The sequence below is a fragment of the Odocoileus virginianus genome, chromosome 25 (genome assembly GCF_023699985.2).
Source record: "Odocoileus virginianus isolate 20LAN1187 ecotype Illinois chromosome 25, Ovbor_1.2, whole genome shotgun sequence".
Taxonomy (NCBI): Eukaryota; Metazoa; Chordata; class Mammalia; order Artiodactyla; family Cervidae; genus Odocoileus; species Odocoileus virginianus.
Window position 1 is genome coordinate 13,935,399 of NC_069698.1, and position 21,960 is coordinate 13,957,358.

Genomic DNA, 21,960 nt, shown 5'->3' on the forward strand with positions numbered 1-21,960 from the left:
GGAACTGCTCTGGCAGCTGTGGTCCAACTTCTCGTCCAGTGATGCAGTAATTATGGCAGAATTACATTAAACTAAGCCTTTCCAAAATACTCCTAAAAGCAAAGCAGAAAGAAGAAACTCATAAATTCTCTTTAAGAAAGTATAAATCATCAGTCATCGTCTACTCTTAAGGGCTTTTAAGTAGAAAAACGCCAGTAGATTGATGAATGTTACAAAGTTGGTGGGATTTGTAATAGTCCTTGATCATCTCTTTATTGGACATAAATTAGATCAACAGAACTATGATGGCAGTACATGAAAAGTAAGTAACTCTGATTTCATAGTCTACTGCAGAAGCTAAAATCAGAAGTTGAACATCATTTATTTCTTTTTTATCATATCTATTTACAATTGTTACAGTTCCCAATATACCTCTATTAGATAGAACATTCAGCATAAATAGCTGTTTTCTTTTTCAAAGAAAAGAATCTATTTGTTCTGCCCAATTGCCCCAGTTTAAAAGATAAACTCATTTTAGGGAGGGAAAATTATATTTATCTGAAATAAACATGCATGACATATTTGCTTTTTACTTCTATATTTCTCAGTTCTCATTGGGATTTTTAGCAATTCAATCTGCACTATGCACAGAGATTTTCCTCAGGAGCACAAAGAAGTTCTGGAAAGAAATTATGTGTCCCAATGATGGAAATATTAGATCTCATATTGTAATTCATGTCCCTTTTATGAACTCAAAGCCTTAAGGGTTATAAAGGGTGACTGGAACAAATTAGTACAATGTCTGCAAATGCTAGATTTTACATTTGAATCTGTATTTTAAAGAAAGATGTGCTAAAGGTTAAATGTAGTAATAAAGTTCCCAATTTATCATGCATAGAACTAGAATCCAATGAAGTTTCCCATTTAGGCAAATTTCTATAATGTTCCTTAAAGTCATTAATTTCACCCAAATACATATTTAAAAGAACTTATCAGAAAATATTGTGGTCAAACAAATTGTCAGCACTACTGAAGGGATCTAGAAGATTTGGGCTTTAAATCTGAGAATATGTCATGAAATCCTTTATTTGGCCATTGATTTCAGAGAGCTTGAAGACAGCAGCTGGATGCACACACTTGGTTGTCAAGGTGGAGAGAATAAGAGGTCATTTTTATACTTAAATATAAAAATTATGAACTCAATATTCCAGTTTGAATGATAATGGATTATGGATGTTAAGAGAAAATCTGGGTTATTACAATGACTGCCCAAGTTCTTCTTTTCATAGTCACACTTTTCCATCTTGACCATTGCTGTCAGAGAAACATGTTTACTTTCTAAAAATGTATTTTAAAACACATAAAAATATATGTTTTAAAAACTGACATTCCCTATTGCCCAGAGAAACTGAGGCACAGAAAAGTAAATTATTTGTCCCAAATTCAACAGCTGGGAAGTGGCAGTATCAAGCAGTCTGTCTCAGAGCTTAGCTCTTACCCCTCTGCCAAAGGTACCTCTCAGGTGTGTTTCACAGATTAGAACTGTAGGTCCCATCCTGTCAGTCAATCCTCTCCAGTGGTGGAGTGCACTGCTAACTAGTCTTTTCATCTGCTGGCCCATCAGCTGTCATTCTTACCTATACCTGTTCAGTCCTGCTTCCTTCTCCCTTTCTTTTAGGTGTCTCCTGCCAGGATTACCTCCCAACTTACTTCCTTCCCTAGTCATACCTCACATCGCCCTGGAATTTATATACTGTACCCCTTCTTTGAAAGCCTCCCATGGGGACATTTCCTATAGTTGCATTCCCATCATATCTATTGTCTGCATTAGGAAAAGTGTTCCTGGTTTTGTAGCAGGTTGCTTTCCCCTCCACCTTCCCATAGATGCTTTGTATCTCTATTCACTGGATTTCTCAAGGTCACCTCCCATAGAGCTAAGCAGAGTAGGTACTTCATAGAAACAAACCAATTTTTTCCTCATCATTTTCACAATTCCTAAGAGACTAACACTGAACTATTTCAGCAAGATTCTAATCTATGTGAATACAAAGTGCTTTGAATTAGTTCTGTCTATAACTCCTTGGGAGATACCTTTATACAATCTTAAAACTCATCAGTGACAAGTTTCATCTTCTCATTAAAGATAATAAAGTATCAAATGAAGACTCCCCCGGTTTCTTGCAAATTAAAAGTTTCACACCTGAGTGTTGCAACTTTTGTATTTTGTTCAGTAGCATCAATTGAAAGCATGTGTTATTAAACTAAAGTATTATTTTTTTAGCATACTGATGGTATCTAACCTGTAATTTGCTTCCTAGTGGTTTTCTATAGGAAGTTAGTTACACTGTGAAGATTACAAGTTTACAGTTCATGATTACATTTTATAATCAAGAAAATTGATAAGTATAGGGGAAATTATCAAAGTTAGGATGGTATTCTTCAAATATGAGGTTAGGTAAGAGAAGTCTATTGGTTACAGTGCTTTTTCTGTGTTATTGTTCAGTTCAGTTCAGTTCAGTCACTTAATCATGTCCGACTCTTTGTGACCCCATGGACCACAGCAAGCCAGGCCTTTGTCCATCACCAACCCCAGGAGTTTACTCAAACTCATGTCCATTGAGTCAGTGATGCTATCCAACAACCATCTCATCCTCTGTTGTCCCCTTCTCCTCCTACCTTCAATCTTTCCCAGCATCAGGTCTTTTCAAATGAGTCAGTTCTTTGCAACAGGTAGCCAAAGTATTGGAATTTCAGCTTCAGCATCAGTCCTTCCTATGAATATTCAGGACTGATTTCCTGAATCAGTGTTATTGTTAAATATGTATAAATTATATGTTGCATTTTTGCTCTTGGAAAATACATTTGGATGTGATTCTTTTTTATATTAAATATTTTCAAAATATTTCAGCTTATTTCCATTTTTACAATTTAAAAAAACTATTTATTTACTTTGATTGGAGGCTAATTACTTTACAAAACTGTAGTGGTTTTTTGCCATACATTGACATGACTCAGCCATGGGTATACATGTGTCCCCCATCTTGAGCCCCCTCCCACCTCCCTCCCCATCCCATCCTTCTGGGTCTTCCCAGTGTCAGTCACCTTAAGTGCCTCATGTTTCAGGATTAACTTAGTATTCACATTGCACTGAAATGAATGGATAAGCTCCATGGTTCTTGAATGTTAGTGGTCTCAAAATTCCCGATCTTTTTTTAGAAGCCTTAGCAGTTAAAGAGTTCTTCATAAACACTTCTACAAGTCACACAAAAAGTGAATTTCTCTGGTTTTCCTTCATGAATAGCCCAGATATTGTTACAGATATTTTGAACTGCATTAGAATCAAGATTCCATAAGAAATCACTTATATTCGGAACACGATGAATCACAAAATCCAATGTCACCTTTTTCTGCTATAGAGACCAATAATTTTCTTTAATCAGGACTTTTATAGATGATTAACTAATGAATCTTTTTCAAATTTGCAGCCTAATACATATGATGATTTTTATACAGGAGGTATTGAGAAACCATACAATAAGGCTATTGTTAAAGGAAATAAAAGAGAGGTATTCTTTAAATGTCAGGGAAATGTTGGGGCAACTACTTTGGGAGCGAAAGTGTCCCCCTTTTATGGCCTCAGAGAAGACTCTGAAAGGAGATTATAGATTCAATATTTTCAGATAAATAATGAGTTTTTGATGGATGTAATGTATCAGCTTGGTGATTTCTCATGTACAGTCAGTATTAAGAATCTTAACAAACCTAAAACTATTACAGATTTAAGTCAATGGTAGTTTCTTTAGCATCATATAGCATCCACATTTTGTCTAATAGATAACAAAATTTGTGATGATAATTTGGATTGACAACTAGACTGCATTTTTTTCCTCCCAAGTTGTAATTCAGGACTTTGTGAGCCTGTTATTTATCTCTACCTCCCTGTTTCTGCTGTACTGATAATGAATTATAATTATAATCTCAAATTGATTTGGTAACAAATGAAATGGTTTTCTTATCCCTCTAAGGCATTCAAAGGATGTAGATGACATAAATTTGAACATTATATATTAAATAATTATCTTCATTCACAAGATAAGAACTAAAATTGGAGGACTGTTTTCTTCTTAACACTGTTGCCTGATGATTATCAGATCATGTCCTAAATGAATCGTATTCTCAGTGAATTCAAATACAAACTTAAAAAATTTCCCTTGAACTTTCTTTTCCTCCTCTCTTCCTGTTTTGATTAAGATACCACCATGTATCTAATAACCCAGGTTTGAAACTCTATTGTAATACTGGATTTTCTACTTTATCAAACCCTTCTTAGTCCATAAGTTATCAAGTGGTGCTGACTCTATACAAAATCTATTATCACTGTTCATACTCTGCATTTGTTTTCTCTTGCTTGGCCTATTACAATAATCGTTTATTGGTTGTACCTGTTAATGCTTACATAATCATTATTTTAAACATTCAGCAATATAGCAGATATACATATTTAAGTGCCTTAATTCTTCTGGTTTCTGGAGAAACATCTCCAATCAATGCAAGATTCAGCTCTCATGGCATGTATAGTGGAAAGGTGGATGGAAATAAGTAAAGAATTACTATAAAGAGCTAAAGGCTGTTTTACATATTACATTGTTTCTGCAGGATTAAAGTCCAAACTGCTTGGCAGCTGCATTCCTCCTCAGTCTCTCCTCTCCCTTTGCTTGCTTTGGTCTCGTTTACCACCCTAGTTCTCCTACCTCCTGTTTTTCAAATTCTCTAGGGGACTCATCACTCTCTAAGAATGACTTTATTGTACCTTCCTCTTCTTGGAAGACTGCCTTCTTACTCTCTTCATTTGGTAAAGTCATATACTTACTTATTTAAAAAGAACCAGAAACTTAAATACCATCTCCATTGTCAATTCTCCTGTGAATCACTTTTTGTTTTAGGGAGATTTGATTGTTTACTTTCTATTTTGTTTACATTTAATCAAGCAATTATATAACACTTATTAGGTATGACATTGATACTAACTATACAGGTGTCTGCCTCCCTCTCTAAAATGCCACTGAGGTCAGGACTAGTGCTTACTATGTCTCTGTAAGTTCACTATCTACATTTAGCACAGAGTGTGGTATAGACAAGGTACTCAATTTTTTTTTTTTGACTGGAATGTCAAAAGGAATACACAAATAAAGATGTTTTCTAAGAATAATTCTAGACCTAGAGCAGTTACTGAAATAACATAATGTCAAATCAATGGACTTTAATTCTAAATTATTTGTATTAAGGGGATGACAGAGGGTGAGATGGCAGGACAGCATCACCAACTTGATAGACATGAGTTTGAGCAAGCTCTGGAAACTGGTGATGGGCAGGGAAGGCTGGCGTGCTGCAGTCCATGGGGCGGCAAAGAGTTGGACATAACTGAGTGAATGAACTGAACTGAAATGAATTTGCATTATGAAAATATGGTTTTGAACAGGGAAAAAAAGTATAATTCCAATTTCAGCTATGCTACCTTCATGATCTTGGGCAAGTTATTTTAGTTCTTTAGCTTTTGCATCTATACAATGAGGATAATATTACATATCATATATAATTTTTCAGAGGAGTAGATGAAAAAAAATACAATTGACACAGAGTCTGACAATAGCTGCCACTCAAAAATGTTGGTGTACCTTTATGTTCTTTTCCTTTTGGGTATGGTTATTTATTTCCCCTTATTATCATAATTGTTCATTATGCAGAAAAAATAGTTTTATAAAAATGGACCATTCCCATATTTTACTGTACTTTGGTGTTGATATAAGAATTCTTTTATATCCTATGTCAAAGTAAAAACAAATGATAGTTCAGTTCAGTTCAGTTGCTCAGTCATGTCTGACCGTTTGCAACCCCATGGACTAAAGCACGCCAGGTTTCCTGTCCATCACTAACTCCTGGAACATGCTCAAACTCATGTCCATTGAGTCATTGATGCCATCCAACCATCTCATCCTCTGTCGTCCCCTTCTCCTCCTGCCTTCAATCTTTCCCAGCATCAGGGTCTTTTTCAGTGAGTCAGCTCTTCGCATCAGGTGGCCAAGGTATAGGAGTTTCAGCTGCAGCATCTGTCCTTGCAATGAATATTCAGTATTGATTTCCTTTAGGATGGACGGGTTGGATCTCCTTGCACTCTAAGGGACTTTCAAGCTCTTCTCCAACACCACAGTTCAAAAGCATCAATTCTTCAGTGCTCAGCTTTCTTTATAGTGCAACTCTCACATCCATACATGACTACTTGAAAAATTATACCTTTGACTAGATGGACCTTTGATGGCAAAGTAATGTCTCTGCTTTTTAATACGCTGTCTAGGTTGGTCTAAACTTTTCTTCCAAGGAACAAGCATCTTTTAATTTCATGGCTGCAGTCACCATCTGCAGTGATTTTGGAGCCCAAATAATATAGTCTGTCACTATTTCCACTGTTTCCCCATCTATTTGCCATGAAGTGATGGGACCGGATGCCATGATCTTAGTTTTCTGAATGTTGAGTTTTAAGCCAACTTTTTCACTCCCGTCTTTCACTTTCATCAAGAGACTCTTTAGTTCTTCTTCACTTTCTGCCATAAGGGTGGTGTCATGTGCATATTTAAATATCATTCTATAATATAGAGTTTCTGCATGAAGTAGATTCTTACTCCTACCTAAAAAGCCATCTTGTGTTTTCTGTACTCTATTTGTAGATTTCTGCCTCTATCATTATAACTTAGGTTACTCTGGAATTGATTTTAATCTTAGACCTGTTTGAGACCTCTAAATATGTATAATAATCATTGTTAATTTTGTTCAATGCTTTTTCTTAATTGCTTTACTTTGCTTCTAAAATACAGAAGTGATCCAAATACCTTTGGATTAATGCTGAAGAATAAATTATTTTATTCTGTGATAAAAAAGTTGAGCAGAAATTAGGAGGGTTTTTTGGATTTATGAAAACAGTATCACTTCTGGATTTTAGAGTAAGTCAAAGATATGAGGCTAAAGAAATGAAACATAATTCTCTCGACAGTTCCAGAAAGCAGTGGCTTACCATCTGTATCGATTAACTTCAGTAACATTCAGTACTGTCTTTCTTTCCACTAGAAATTACATATGGGCAAAAAGACACTTCTCTTTAACTAGAAGTGTCTTGCTGACAATGAATGTTACTACCAAAGATGTTTGATTTAGATTGTGGTTTGCAAAGTAAGACACTAAGCATATTGTAAGATTTTAGTAACATCTGAGTTAAGAATGGCTTTCTTGATTTTTTAGTACATCAGCACATATAAAAGTAATGTTATAATAATCAATATTAAAAGCATATGCATTGAAATTAGTTGATTTATGACTTTTAGATTTCCTTCTATTGTGAAAGAAATAATTGATTATATAATAATGAATATTTTAATTAATATTGGGGTTTCCTTTGTGGCTCAGTTGGTAAAGAATCCACCTGCAGTGTGGGAGACATAAGAGACCCAAGTTCGATCCCTGGGTCAGGAAGATCCCCTGGTGAAGGGAATGGCAACCCACTCCAGTATTCTAGCCTGGAGAATCCCATGGACCGAGGAGCCTGGTGGGCTACAGTCCATGGGGTGCAAGAGTCGGACATGACACTAGGCAGCAACGAACAATACACACCAGAGAATCCTTGTGAACTTGTAATACTGTGAAATGTTCAAAACAGGAAAATGAAATGTATGCTAAGTTCAAAACAAAATTAAATTGCATGTCAAAGAAATTATTTCAGATCTCTTTTGTTCTTGGTTTCTTTCTGTGAAAACTTCTAATGTGTGTAATTTAAAAATAGATACTACATATAAATCAGAACATAGGTAATAACAACTGACTTAACAAATAAGTTTGTCAACATGCTGGACATTGCTATAAGAGTTGTACACGTGTTAACTCATTGAATCCTCGTGCCAGGACCTGCAGTGAGTTTAATCACCAGTTCAATCTAACAGATATGATTACAGGTGCATTGAGAGTTGAAGGAACCTGTCCAAGGATACATGCTGAGAAACTGGCAGAGCCAGGGCTTGAAGCCAGGCAATCTGGCTTCAGAGTCTGAATGCCTGGCCATCTTGTCATACCCCCAAATGACACTTGGGTCTCCATTAGTAATTTAGAGAACATGAAACATTGCCCCAAATCTCTCTGTGCCTCATCTTAGAAACACATCCTGGAAACCCAGTATGGACTGTTCACTGTATTGCTGGCAAAGATGTTTTGTCCTTGAGAAGTTCTAGGATTTTAAAGCCCCATAAAGCCTTATGATAGTCTATATACAAAGGAAGTGTGTGCAAAGGAAACTTTTTGAGATAGCCTGTAGATTTTGCTTCCCCCATCTCCTAAACATGAGTTTATGATAATAATCTTAAGTTTAATTTACAAACGAGTGTTTTAAGAAAGAGTCCTAAAGCTCTGAGAAAAAGATGCCATGTTTTCCAGTAGTGTTTTAAAAGCCGTGCTCTACTCTGGCTTCAAAAGTGTGTTACGATTATATAAACGATCAAATATTCAGTCTTTTGGTCTTTTATATGATTCACTAATCAAATCAACAGAAATTTAAAAAATCATACAAACCTCTGGACAGGATATATTTAATCTTAACTGCATTGGTTATTTATGGTGATATTTTAATTATAATGATGAAAACATTGTTAAATGAATCAATGCTTGTTTGCCCGGGAGTGTCCGATTCTTTGCAACGCTATGGATTGTAGCCAGGCTCCTCTGTCCGTGTGATTCTCCTGGCAAGAATACTGGAGTGGATTGCCCTGCCCACCTCCAAGGGAACTTCCTGACCCAGGGATCGAACCTGGATCTCCTGAGGCTCCTGTATTGCAGGCGAATTCTTCACCACTGAGCCACCAAGAAAATCCAAATGACTCAAATATATGATATAAATTAAACTACCAGCTACTTTTAATTTTTTCACCCTCAGGAAAGTTACTACTTACTTTTTAATCTTTTCTGAAACTCTTACAAATAATTAAATATTTTCTAATGTTCAATTTTGCTAAACACATTTCTGTAAGACCTCTGTGTATAGAACTATAAAAAGCTAGCATTGTGCCACAGGGTGACGTCCACTGTGCTTCGTCCTATAATGCAAGAGAACAAATGCTGAGATGAAATGTGTTTTACAACAGGGCTGGTCTTTCCCCACCTTTGTATGTTCCAAAGTGGCCCAGCAGCCTAGGAGAGCAAGCGTGGTGCTCTGTGGGAAGGCAAGAGGCATTTAAGCAGCTCGGTTTCTTTTATTTCCCATTAAGGTGAAAACACCAAGCCAACAATCCCAATCGAAACACAAAGATTAAACACTGACTCACATGGAGATTAAGCTTCAGTAGACTGAGCAAAATTTTTCAGAATGTTTCTTTCTGAAAAGAAAATGGTTCTTGGATGAATCTTTTGAAAGTGTTGATAGTGTCTTTGAATTGGACCAAGATAGTACAGTTTGTAATAATAAAACATGAATGTCTCTATGGCATAGATATATGTTCTCAACTGATAATTTAAACTGTCATATCTATAATGTCTGGATTTTTAATACTGAAACTTATTCAAATGGTATTTAGAGAAAAAAAAGCATTTATGCTAGTTAGAAAGCAGAGGTAAAGTCAAAGGCTAAAACTACTTAAGGAATCTGAAAATAGAAAAGTAAAAACAACCAGTAAAATAAACCTGGAGATTACTTGAAGGCTCCTTTAAGATTTTTCATGTTTTTCTGACAGGAAAAAACAATTGAAACCATCTTTGAAAATGTTCCAAAGAAAGTGGAAGTGAAAATCGCTCAGTCGTGTCTGACTCTTTATGATCGCACGGACTGTACAGTCCATAGAATTCTCCAGGCAGAACACTGGAGTGGGTAGCCATTCCCTCCTCCAGGAGATCTTCCCAACCCAGGGATCAAACCCAGGTCTCCCACATGGCAGGCGGATTCTTTACCAGCTGAGCCACCAGGGAAGCCTGTAAGTGTTCGCGTTTGATATCAAATGCACTGAAGCCTTTGTTTCTTTTTCTTTTAAATGCACTGTCAATCTGACATGAAGATGCTGCTGCTCACGATGTCTGTTAAACAGAACTTCATATAGAGAATATTAAATTTTTAATAATCTGAAATTCTTCATCGATGGACTTCAAGGGGAGCCAGAAACTTCCTAAAATTACACACAAACATTTATTTATATGAGTATATATCAATTTTCTTGGAAAAGAGAGTCTGTTATTTTTGGCCAGAAAACGAAGTATAATCCATAAAGAATCTGAGTCTATGAACTACTTACTGCAATATCAGAATCATCTGACAATAGGAGTTCTTAAACCCATAGACTGTGCAACAGATTAAAGTTGTTACAGACTGAGTGATACTTGAAGGTTTGAATTACACCTTCATTTTATATATAGTCCCATCCTGACTTTTCTTTGTTCAAATGATACTTTCAAGTTGTCATCCATAAATTTTAAATCATTTTCTAACCTTTTGTGTATTTGTCCTCAGGAAAGCCAAAGAACCAAAAGATGACATACACGCTCTTTGGAACTCACTGACCTTACGCAACAGAGGAAGCAGACCAAACACAAATCTTAATGTTACCTGGCTAACCTTTCTTGCACTGGTTTTGGAATAGTTAGACTAGATAAAGGAGTCCGAAATGGCAGTGGCTAAAAGATAGACAAAGAAAGGGGAAGAGCCCGTGAAAAGGGAACAAAGGAAAAATGCCTGGACCAGAGTGAGAACCTCAGGTGAAACAAACAGGTCCCCTTCCTGGCTAGCCCTTGTTTGCACAGCGCCGGCCAGGTGGGAGGAGACAAAACATATAAAAAGAGGGAGCCAAGACTGGCTGAGGCCTCTCCTGCGAGGTCAGCCCACCTTCATGCGTGGGGATGAACTTTCTTGACCAAATAAAATACTCTGAGTTGTAATGAAGCGGTAACACTGGTCCGCCATTTTAAATCTTTGTTGCAGTGAGCCAGAACGGAGGAAATTACACACCCTCCTGACATATCCTATCAATATATGCCAAACAGTGTTTTTAAATAATTCTAACCTAGCAATAACAGTGTTGCAAACACTGTTGTTCAAGGGGGTTGTTTAGATGTTTAACTAGAAATACAGCCACGCGTCACCTTTCTAGTGCTTCTGTCAGCTGGGTGTGTTCTCTTTGTCATTTAATCAGTGACCTTCTCTTCTCTATGCCTTTCCTCAAACCTGAAATAGAATAATCTTGGTTTTTTCCCTGATCCTACCTCAGAGTCCCTATCCTAGTTTCAAATAGTTGCAGTTTACAGAATTTCCTTTGAAAGTCTGGAGCTGAACAAACTTTCAAGGAGGAGAGTTGTCTAGGAGACACAACTGTGCAGAAAGGTATTGAGTGGGACTTACTGGGGCTTGAAATCAGACACATGGCAAGGAATAAAGAAACAGGAGTTAGGAATTGAGATGAAGGTTTCTCTTACCACACACGGATTCAAAATTTGCATTTTGAATCATTTATTCAGGATTTTACTTTGCACATTTAATCTAATTTAATTTATTCCTATTATAATTAGCTCTTGGTTTAAGTAGGTACAAACAAAAACACTCATTCACATATATCTTATTAGGGTAATTGGCAACATTTTTAAACACAGAAATATATAAAATACACACCCTTCAGCCAAAAAAGAGTTTGTTTTTTTCCCCCCTTGAAGACTTCTTACTTGAAATGTAAACCACCGTCTCTTATCTTTTATGTATATTTATTACAACAGTATTTTTTAAAGATAAAATAAAGAAATTTGCCATAAATACTGTCAAAAAATATAAAAAGAATAATCATTCACAGGAGAACTTTAGCAAGTAGAAATTTTGTCAGAAGGGATTAAGTTTTAAATATCTAATTGTAGACTGAAAACAAGGGTACTGATTTTTTTTTTTTTTAGGATGCCTGAACATATAAAGAAACAGAACAGTTTACTTTGATTTTTCTAAACTGCAGTTTGTATTTAAAAGATATATACTTTTCCATTGTTGATTTCCCTTGACAAACTGAGTTCATACCAATTTTTCTTAACTCACTGTATATTCCTTCAAAGTCTGCCATCCAATCTTATATATTTACATTAATGCCTTTCTGCAGTACTCTATATGCATCAAAATCTGATAATATAATATTCACTAGATCCTAGAGTCTCTGCCACTTCAACCTTACTTATTTTTCCTGGCTTATTTCTAGTATCTAAACTATATGCCTTCTCAATAAAATTTTTTTGACAGGATAATAGTGCACACAATATTTGCCCTGACTCCAGATAGGATTTCACATGAAATATGGAAAGGAAAACACTGATAATCATTGCTAATATACTTTGAAGACATTTTAATATTGACTTGGCACTGTTAGTCCATTGCTATAGAAATGGTCTAGTTGGATCTGTTATTGGTTTATAGAAACTTGAATTGTGAATTCATATCTTAACAATTACTAGTCAGGAGACAGCAGTGAGGATATGAAAAAGTCTTGTTACTTGAGTATAAGGCTCATACAAATCTCTTTCCAAAGGTAAAAATTAAATGATATTAAATATTACTATTAATCATATACCTAATGATTAACCTCAGATATGCAGATGAAACCACCCTCATGGCAGAAAGCAAAGAGGACTAAAGACCCTCTTGATGAAAGTGAAAGAGGAGAGTGAAAAAGCTGGCGTAAAACTCAACATTCAAAAAACAAAGATCATGGCATCTGGTCCCATCACTTCATGTCAGGGAAACAATGGAAACAGTGACAGATTTTATTTTGGAGGGAGCTCCAAAATCACTGCAGATGGTGACCACAGCCATGAAATTAAAAGACACTTGTTTCTTGGAAGAAAAGCAATGACAAACCTAGACAGCATATTAAAAAGCAGACACATTACTTCACCAACAAAGGTCTATCTAGTCAAAGGTATTGCTTTTCCAGTAGTCATGCATGGATGTGAGAGTTGGACTATAATGAAAGCTGAGCACTGAAGAATTGATGCTTTTGAACTGTGGTGTTGGAGAAGACTCTCGAGAGTCCCTTGGACTGCAAGGAGATCCAACCAGTCCATCCTGAAGGGAATGAGTCCTGAATATTCAGGAATGATGATGAAGCTGAAGCTTCAATACTTTGGCCACCTGATGTGAAGAACTGACTCACTGGAAAAGACCCTGATGCTGGGAAAGTATGAAGGCAGGAGAAGGGGATGACAGAGGATGAGATAGTTGGATGGCATCACTGACCCAGTGGACATGAGATTGAGCAAGCTCTGGGAGCTGGTGATGGACAGGGAAGCCTGTTGTGCTGTAGTCCATGAGAGTCAGGCATGAATGAGTGACTGAACTGAACTGATACACCTAATAATTGCAAGTCTGGTGTTTGAGTCCTCATGTGTTCACAGTTGTTTTTTAAACTGACTCAGAGTAAACAGACAGGAAGTCTCACAAAATTGGCAAAGCAAGGTGAATAGAGCTATTTACCCCATTATTTACCTTGAACCTAACATATGGCATGCAATGGAGAAAAACTCAGGTTCAGTTCAGTTGCTCAGTCATATCTGACTCTTTGTGACCCCATGGACCGCAGCACGCCAGGCTTCCCTGTCCATCACCAACTCCTGGAGTCCACCCAAACCATGTTCATTGAGTCGGTGGTGCCATCCAACCAGGTAAAAGTCCCCAAAAAGGTGTTTTATATATAGCATTATATGTAAAGCATAGGTAGACAAACTGAGATGGTGTTTCAGAAGAATATCCCCTCAACAATTAAAGAGCTTCCAAACTAACCACAAAGGAAGTATTAGGAAGACCTTCAACATTGATTTTTTTCTTTTAGAATTTATCTGTTTCTAAATTCCACATGTAGACTGCTTTCTGTGATTGCTGTTTTCTGTACTTTACTCATAATTAAAAAAGCTTCTTAGTTTAAGGTATATATCTGAGTTTGGCCTAGAATCTAATCTATATATATATGAATTATTTCATTAATGAAAAATAGCATCAAGTCTTCTACAATGACAGAAAACTATTAGAAAAGTGTAAGGTAGAATTTTTGACCTAATCATACTCAACCCCAATGTAAGATATTACCTTCTGAGCATAATGAATATGCCTTTATATTTTATAAATAAGTTTTCAAGATACATTGTAATGTTTGGATCTTATGTAAATTTAAGATGTCACATGATGTCAGAGTTATTGCTGTAACAGAGAAAATTGGACCGGTGCATCTTCTGAATACTATTACATCATCATTATTAGTGAATAATTCTATTTCTCAACAGCTTCATTACTCTGATTTTCTTTGTTTATTGTAAGCATATGAAACCATCAAAAGTGTAAAGGTAGAGTCTGTCATAAGATGAGTCATCAGTCTAAGTCCCTATGTATAATCAATACACTGTGGCATATAAAATGTTCTATCTTACTTTCAAATACTGTTTGACTACAGAAATAAATCAAGGAATAACTAGGTAGAGCAAAGAGACCAACTTATCATTGTAGATTATATATGGATGATATATTTCCAAGAGGGACATTAATTCAAGGAGATAGAATTTGAATTTAATAGGGAGGAATACAATGGGGAAGAGTTTGATTAAAAAAATATAAGTTCACTTATGTCTTTCTATAATTATTTTTCCTTTCTTTCCCCATCCACTTTGCTTGTCTTAGCTCCCCTCCCCACTCTTCCTGCCTTCTCTCCTGGGATTTTCTTACTTCACTGAGTGACTATTATTTGAAAAGCACTACAATAACATATGAATATATTTGGTATTCAGTTTTCAGCCCATCACTTCCTGGTGTTTTTCCCTTTTTGAAACTAAGAATAATAACCCTTTACTACAACTCTTCTAGAAATGAGAAAGGTCATATAAACAATTGACAGCCATTATATAAATACAGATTTCAGACTTGTCTGCTTTCTGGTACTTATGATTCAGTGGCTCTTTTATTATTAGTGTAAAAACACTGCAAAAATATTATTCCTTAATAGAATAGTGTGACATGAATGCAAATAACCTATTTTATACAAGGCATAATCATGTATCTCATTTAAATTTGATTAAGGATGTCATTGGGAACTAAATTAGCACCATAATTAGAACACATTTTGTGATTCTTTGAATGACATAGCAAATATCTGAGACCCTAAAAGTTCTGCAACATATAACCAATTGGTAGAAAGCAAATTAATTTCTGCCCTGTAGCCATCAACCTCTGGCCAGCATTTTAAAAGTACCATGATTCAGGTTAAAGGAAGGAGTGATTTGTGTCCTTAAATGATGTCTTAAGCCCGAACAGTCACTCATCTAGTAGGTAGCGAATAAAGAGTTTAGTTCTTTTTTTTTTTTTAACATGAAACAATAAAAACTTCTCATGATCATTGCTTCACCCTGCTTTACACAAAATTATACAGTAAATTCTTGGGAAATAAACTATAGCTGAATGAAAGAGGATAAAGATTACCTTTGAAACCATAGCAGTGATTACTGAAAAATACCAGAGAAACTACAGGGATCACTTATCAAAGCGATATAAGCCAGAAAAAGTCAGTTCAGTTGATTTCACTTTGAGGGAATAGGAACAGGTTTAGATCTATAATTTTTTTATGAAGCAATTCTGTTATACCTGATTTGTATGTAAGTAATGAAAACTGAACTGAGTTTTCTCTCCCATGAAGGCTGGAGGCGAAATTGGCTGAAAGCTTAGATGAACAGAGTGCTAGCGTTCTTTTAGATTTCTCTCTGGAAAGTTGTTTTTGTGTATGTGTTATAGAAACACTATCTTGCTTCTATCATTCTCAGTGGCTAAATGACAGGGGTTATCACTTTTACCAGTAATGGTGAATAATTCAAGTCACTACTGAAGTTCATATTGTCATTTCTGCCAAACATACCTAAATCCACCAAGACTTGTCATTAAGAGTTAAAGATTAAACTATCAAACTACAAATCATCCGTTCATCTCTCCAATTGCAATCAGTGAAATATTAATAATATAGATGAAAGCTACATTTTTTATATTTGCTGTTAACTCTGCGAGCTCAGTTTATATAGACTTCTATTTGTAATTTTTTACAACACTACCATCACCACCACCACCACCAACAATAAAATTTCTATGCAACTGATACCACTTTGTTCTATAGAGAATAAAAGGGTGGCATCATACTCATGAGAATAAAAATTGCTAATTTTCATTTCATATAATTTTGGTCCCTACTCTAACCATGGCATTGTTGGCCACTTCAGTTATTATCCAAGGATAAAATCAAATGACATGGAAGCATAAGTATATGGTTTGTTACTTTTTGCAGGCAAGAGTAATTCAGGTAGGCAAAGGTAATTGAAAAGCAAATGAAAAACATCAGTGTAATAATTTAAGGGTTTGATGGCATAATTTTGCTAAGAAAAGTAAGAAATTTGCATGATGAGATTTTGTTTCCATTTTATTCCCTAATTTTTCAAATGCTACCATTATTTGGCTGGCTGGGTCACCCTCGTGAAAATGTAGGATCATTACCATAATTTGTAGCATAATATTATCTATGATACAAAAACCACAAGAATTATGATAAAAATTCAAGGATCAATATCCTAATTCCATTTTTCTAAACACATATAAAATGGATTTGCATGCTTCATGTAAAAGGGAGGAAGAAAGCTAGGTAGTTTACAAAATAACAATAATAAGACAATTAATGATTATCATAATACCAAGGATAATATAAAAAGTGACTTACTAAATTTTGAAATTATATTTTAAAAGGTTCAGTATCCTATATTTTGTTGTTCTTCATTGATAAAATATGGTTTTGGTCAGATTGATATTTCTAGGGAAAGCATGCGTTAATTTTCTTCCTCAGAATTGTCTTTTCATTAATGTTAAATGTCAAATTTGCTACTTTCTCACTTTTTTGTCAAATCATTTTTCTTTAGTGAAATGGAACTTTATTTAAATCTCTGTAAACCACAAATACAGAATAATTTTTCAGTTAGTAAAACTCAGTTTTAAATTCTCTTTTCTAGCCAATTCCAAGTGGTAAAGTGGCTTAAATCCGACCTTCTTTTATTCTTGAATTACAAATTTGGGACCTGAATCTCTAGTTTTTATTTGTGAAAAATCTACCCTAGAAGAAAGAGGCAGCACTATACTGATCAGATGCTCAGTTTACAGATCCTTCTTCCACTTCCTTTACATTATTCTTGGAGCATTATGTATCACAAATGTGGTTTCTGTATCTATTAATCAAAAAGCCACTCGCATTTCTGTTCAACAATATATTTCAGAAATACTTATTTCTGTGTTGTGGGTCTGTCAGTTGTAAGCACAGTTTTACTGCTGTGTCTGGTGGCAGAAAACTTCACCTGAAATACCTACCAGCAGGAATCCTGGGGGGCAAAGATCCTCCCCCTGGCGCTGGATGCGGGGCCTGGAGGCTATTTAAAAACCCTGCCCTCAGGAAGCTGGGGCAGAACGTTTCCACCCCAATGGCCGGGAAGGATCCTTTTAAGAGATAAAAATGGACATTAATCAAAAAATCTTCTTTGTGGAAAAGTTGTTGATCATTTAACTGGAACAAAACCGACAATCAACAAAGACATAAACCTTACAAGGAAGTTACGTAATTACAAGAAATGGAATGCATTTTTAATTCATAAATTTATGAAACAAGCCTAGTTTTTGAAAAGAAAGTTACTCTTATCTAGTTACAATTAAAGAGGGTTAGAAGCACCAGAATACTAAGATAAATTTCTAAAACTACATTTGACAAAAGGGATACAAATGTTATTGATGTTGCCTGTTTGCAGAATTCACCTCCACATGCGATACTGCTAAGTCACTTCAGTCGTGTCTGATCTGTGCGACCCTGTAGATGGCAGCCCATCAGGCTCCCCTGTCCCTGGGATTCTCCAGACAAGAACACTGGAGTGGGTTGCCATTTCCTTCTCCAAAGCATGAAAGTGAAAAATGAAAGGGAAGTTGCTCAGTTGTGTCTGACTCTTAGCGACCCCATGGACTGCAGCCTACCAGGCTCCTCCATCCATGGGACTTTCCAGGCAAGAGTACTGGAGTGGGGTGCCATTGCCTTTTCCATCATGTGAGCTAGAGATATGCAGAAAATAGCCACAATAGGATCTGAGATGTGTGCTCCACTATGAGGAGCGGTGCTCACTTCTGGTGTACCAGTATGAGAGCCTAAAATGAAGAAGACTTCTATACCATACAGTAACTACATACATCTTTGAAATAGTGGTAAGAAAAACAACATACACATTTCTTAATTTGCTTCATTCTTAATTTGCTTAATTAGGGACCAGACATAAGAGTTTGCAAAGGTAGAACCACACGCTTTTTCATGTTAAGAATGCTATTGAGAAAGAAACAAGAAAAAATAAACTACTTAGAAGTTTATTCATAAAATAATATAATGAATCACAGACAAAAAGAATGTCAGAGCTATAAAGGACTTCAGAGATCATCCAGTCAAAAACTCCATGTTTTACAGACCAAGAACTGAGGACTGGAGTGGAAAAGTGATATCACACAGCTGGTGGACTCCCAGGACAAAGTCTTTACACTAAAGATTAAAAATAAATAATGAGCCACTTGCTATTTGGAAGATCATGATCCCTGATTGTGAATTAGAAACCTAGCACTTTGGAATAGTGGCATTACAACATGGTGTCTCGAGGACCTAAAGGACACTAAAAATCACTCAGAAGAAAGTATAATATAAATGCAATATTAGTGCATTGGTAACTGATATGGTACACATAAGTTTAAATCACAATAATACCCTAAAATCAAGTTACCCTGATGGTTGTAAGAAACACACCTCATTCGAGGCCTCTGAAACCCTCATTAGGAACAGAAGTTTTCCTATGTAGAGACCTGGATCTCTCCTTCCACAAGTTCAAAGTTAGAAAGTCCCATATTTTTGAAAAGGACTTCCCAAGTGGCCCCAGTGGTAAAGAACCTGTCTGACAAAGACGGAGACATAAAATATGCATGTTCAATCCCTGGGTCAGGAAGATCCCCTGGAGGAGGAAATGGCAACCCACTCCAGTATTCTTGCCTGGGAAACCCCATGGAAAGAGGAGCCTGTGGGCTACAGTCCCTGGGATCACACAGAGTCACACACGACTGAAGGGACTTAGCACACACGTGCATATTTTTGACAAGACTTCACTCTGTTCTTTGATACAAACTTTATCCCTGAAATAAGTTAAAATTTTGATTTTTCTTTTAAGTTTAACGAGGATTAAAGGGATCTGGTATACCACACTCTATATATCTTGCTGCTATGGAGGAAGCTGTTGCTAAAAAAAAAAAAGCAACATTTCTCAGATCTTTAGAGATTTTTTTTTACAAAAGAACAAAGTTATAATGAATGTTTTAATGGTTGAGGCCTATATATTGCACATTGGATTAAAGAAAGCATAGAGAGCGTGTCATATACTGTGAATAAATTGGTTTTGTTGTGGATTCTATGGAGCTCTAGTAAAATGACCCAGCAGAGCTGGAGTCCCTTAAACATTAAAAGGTGTGGCAAAGAGAACAAGATGGCAGAGGAGTAGATGGATGTGGAGTACACCTCTGTCTGTGGATACATCAGGAATACACCTTCAGACACAGAAGTGCATGCAGAACATCAGCTGAGAGCGGACAGGAGTACCTGACCAGTGGAAAAGAATATATGCTGCTGCTGCTAAGTCACTTCAGTCGTGTCCGACTCTGTGCGACCCCGTAGATGGCAGCCCACCAGGCTCCCCCGTCCCTGGGATTCTCCAGGCAAGAACACTGGAGTGGGTTGCCATTTCCTTCTCCAGCGCATGAAGGTGAAAAATGAAAGTGAAGTTGCTCAGTCGTGTCGGACTCTTAGCGACCCCATGGACTGCAGCCCACCAGGCTCCTCTGCCCGTGGGATTTTCCAGGCAAGAGGACTGGAGTGGGGTGCCATGGCCTTCTATAGAACCACACAAAACTTGGTAGGATGAAGGAACTAGGGGGAAAAGCAGGAGTGTTAGTAGGACTGGACCTGCTCTCGGCAGGTGGGGGAAGTAAAGCTGAAGTCCAATTCCCACATCCAGGCAACGGTCTGAGTCAGCGGTGAAAACAGGTCAGACTGAGAGTGAAACAGCTGATCTGCGGCAGAGTAAATGAATGAGAATTAGGCAGTCCTTGCCGCAGCCGCACACACCCAGGACAGGGACGCAGGTTCCCCGGAAGGGGCCGTGGCTGGGAGCTGGAGTTCCGGGATTGTGGAGCCATCCCAGGGTGAGGGCTGCTGTTGACTGCGGAGAGATGGATTGAGGGGATGTGAGGGAGGCGATCGTGGTGGGAAATGTCGGTGGAGGAAAGCCAGGCAGCAGTGGAAGCAAGGCGATACTGCTGAGTCACACGGAAGGGTGGAGCCGTCACCACAGTCTCTCTCTCTCCCCACACAGCAGCATTGTTGGTTGAACAATAGAGAGGCTGGCTCATCAAACGCCGAACTACAGAATAGGACCACACCCAGGGGCCCTGTAAGTGCCTGATGTGCTGATCTAAGAGTAGGACCCCAAACTGGGGGCCCCTCTATGTGCCTGAAATGCCGAACAACAGAGAAGGATCCCAGCAAGGTAGCCCTCTAAGGGCCCGAGGGCGGAGCTACAGAGAAAGTCTGGCCAAAGAGGCCTTCTAATCACCAGTTACAAGAGGCTCAAAAAAAGACTCAGTTCTAATGAGATGGATGAAACTGGAGTCGATTATACAGAGCGAAGTAAGCCAGAAAGATAAAGACCATTACAGTATACTAACACATATATATGGAATTTAGAAAGATGGTAATGATAACCCTATATGCAAAACAGAAAAAGAGACTCAGATGTATAGAACAGACTTGTGGACTCTGGGAGAAGGCGAGGGTGGGATGTTTCAAGAGAACAGCATTGAAACATGTATATTATCTAGGGTGAAACAGATCACCAGCCCAGGTTGGGTGCATGAGACAAGTGCTCGGGCCTGGTGCACTGGCAAGACCCAGAGGGATCAGGTGGAGAGGGAGGTGGGAGGGGGGACTGGGATGGGGAATACATGTAAATCCATGGCTAATTCATTTCAATGTATGACAAAAACTACTGTAATGATGTAAAGTAATTAGCCTCCAACTAATAAAAATAAATGGAAAAAAAAAATCATATGTAAAAAAAAAAAAAAAAAAAAAGACTCTGAGACGGCCATAACTCCTGCGGCGGAGGCAGTCCGTGTCCCTGCACACTTGGCGCCTCCAGGGTCCCCGCGAGCCAAGCAGCCGCGCCACCTCCATGCTCAGCTCTCCCTGGGGCAGAGCTGCCACAGGCAAAAAAAGTCTTGCATCTATGCGCACAGGGTCGCTTCTGTAGTGTCCGACTCCTTGAGACCCTATAGACTGTGGCCTGCCAGGCTTCTCTGTCAGGGAGGGAGGAGGGTTTTCCAGGCAAGAATACTGGAGCATTTTGGCCAATACTGGTTGCCATCCCCTTCTAAAGCACTATTTCCTGCTGCTCTAGCTGCCTTGAGTACCTGATGCTCAGAACCCCTGCGACCCAAGTAGCTGCACCACCTCCACACCTGGCCCTCACGGGGGCAAATCCAAGCCCTCCAGGGCAGCCTCAGGAGCAAATCCCAGTGGACGACCCACATGCAGGGGTGGAAATAAAACCACAGTTGAAACCCATGGGCAGTGTGGATAAGGAAGAAGACCCAAAACCTTCCCACCAGCTGTACCAGCTGCAGATTAAATCCAAATGATCAACTAGGCAGACTGTGTCTATGGGATATATAAAAGGTCACTGAGAGCTCCCACAAAATAAAACGCACTAGCTCTGATAGCTGTGGACACTGGAGGGAAGAACACACAGGAGCAGGACCAGGTTAGAGTCTGAGCTGCCCCCACGGCAGGCCCAGAGATCAGCACC

General features: G+C 37.6%; 1 protein-coding gene across 9 annotated transcripts in view; it reads right to left on the minus strand.

Annotated features, from left to right (window-relative positions):
* Window positions 1-21,960, minus strand: part of EPHA6 (EPH receptor A6) — a 938,174-nt gene that overhangs the window by 147,710 nt on the left and 768,504 nt on the right. For 7 of the 9 annotated variants that reach the window (XM_070455030.1, XM_070455027.1, XM_070455028.1 and 4 more), the window contains one exon: window positions 17,399-17,524. The exons of the other annotated variants lie outside the window; for them this stretch is intronic. In XM_070455030.1, the coding sequence (XP_070311131.1) occupies window positions 17,399-17,524 (126 nt within the window). The remainder of the gene's footprint in view (window positions 1-17,398; window positions 17,525-21,960) is intronic. 9 annotated transcript variants of the gene reach the window in all.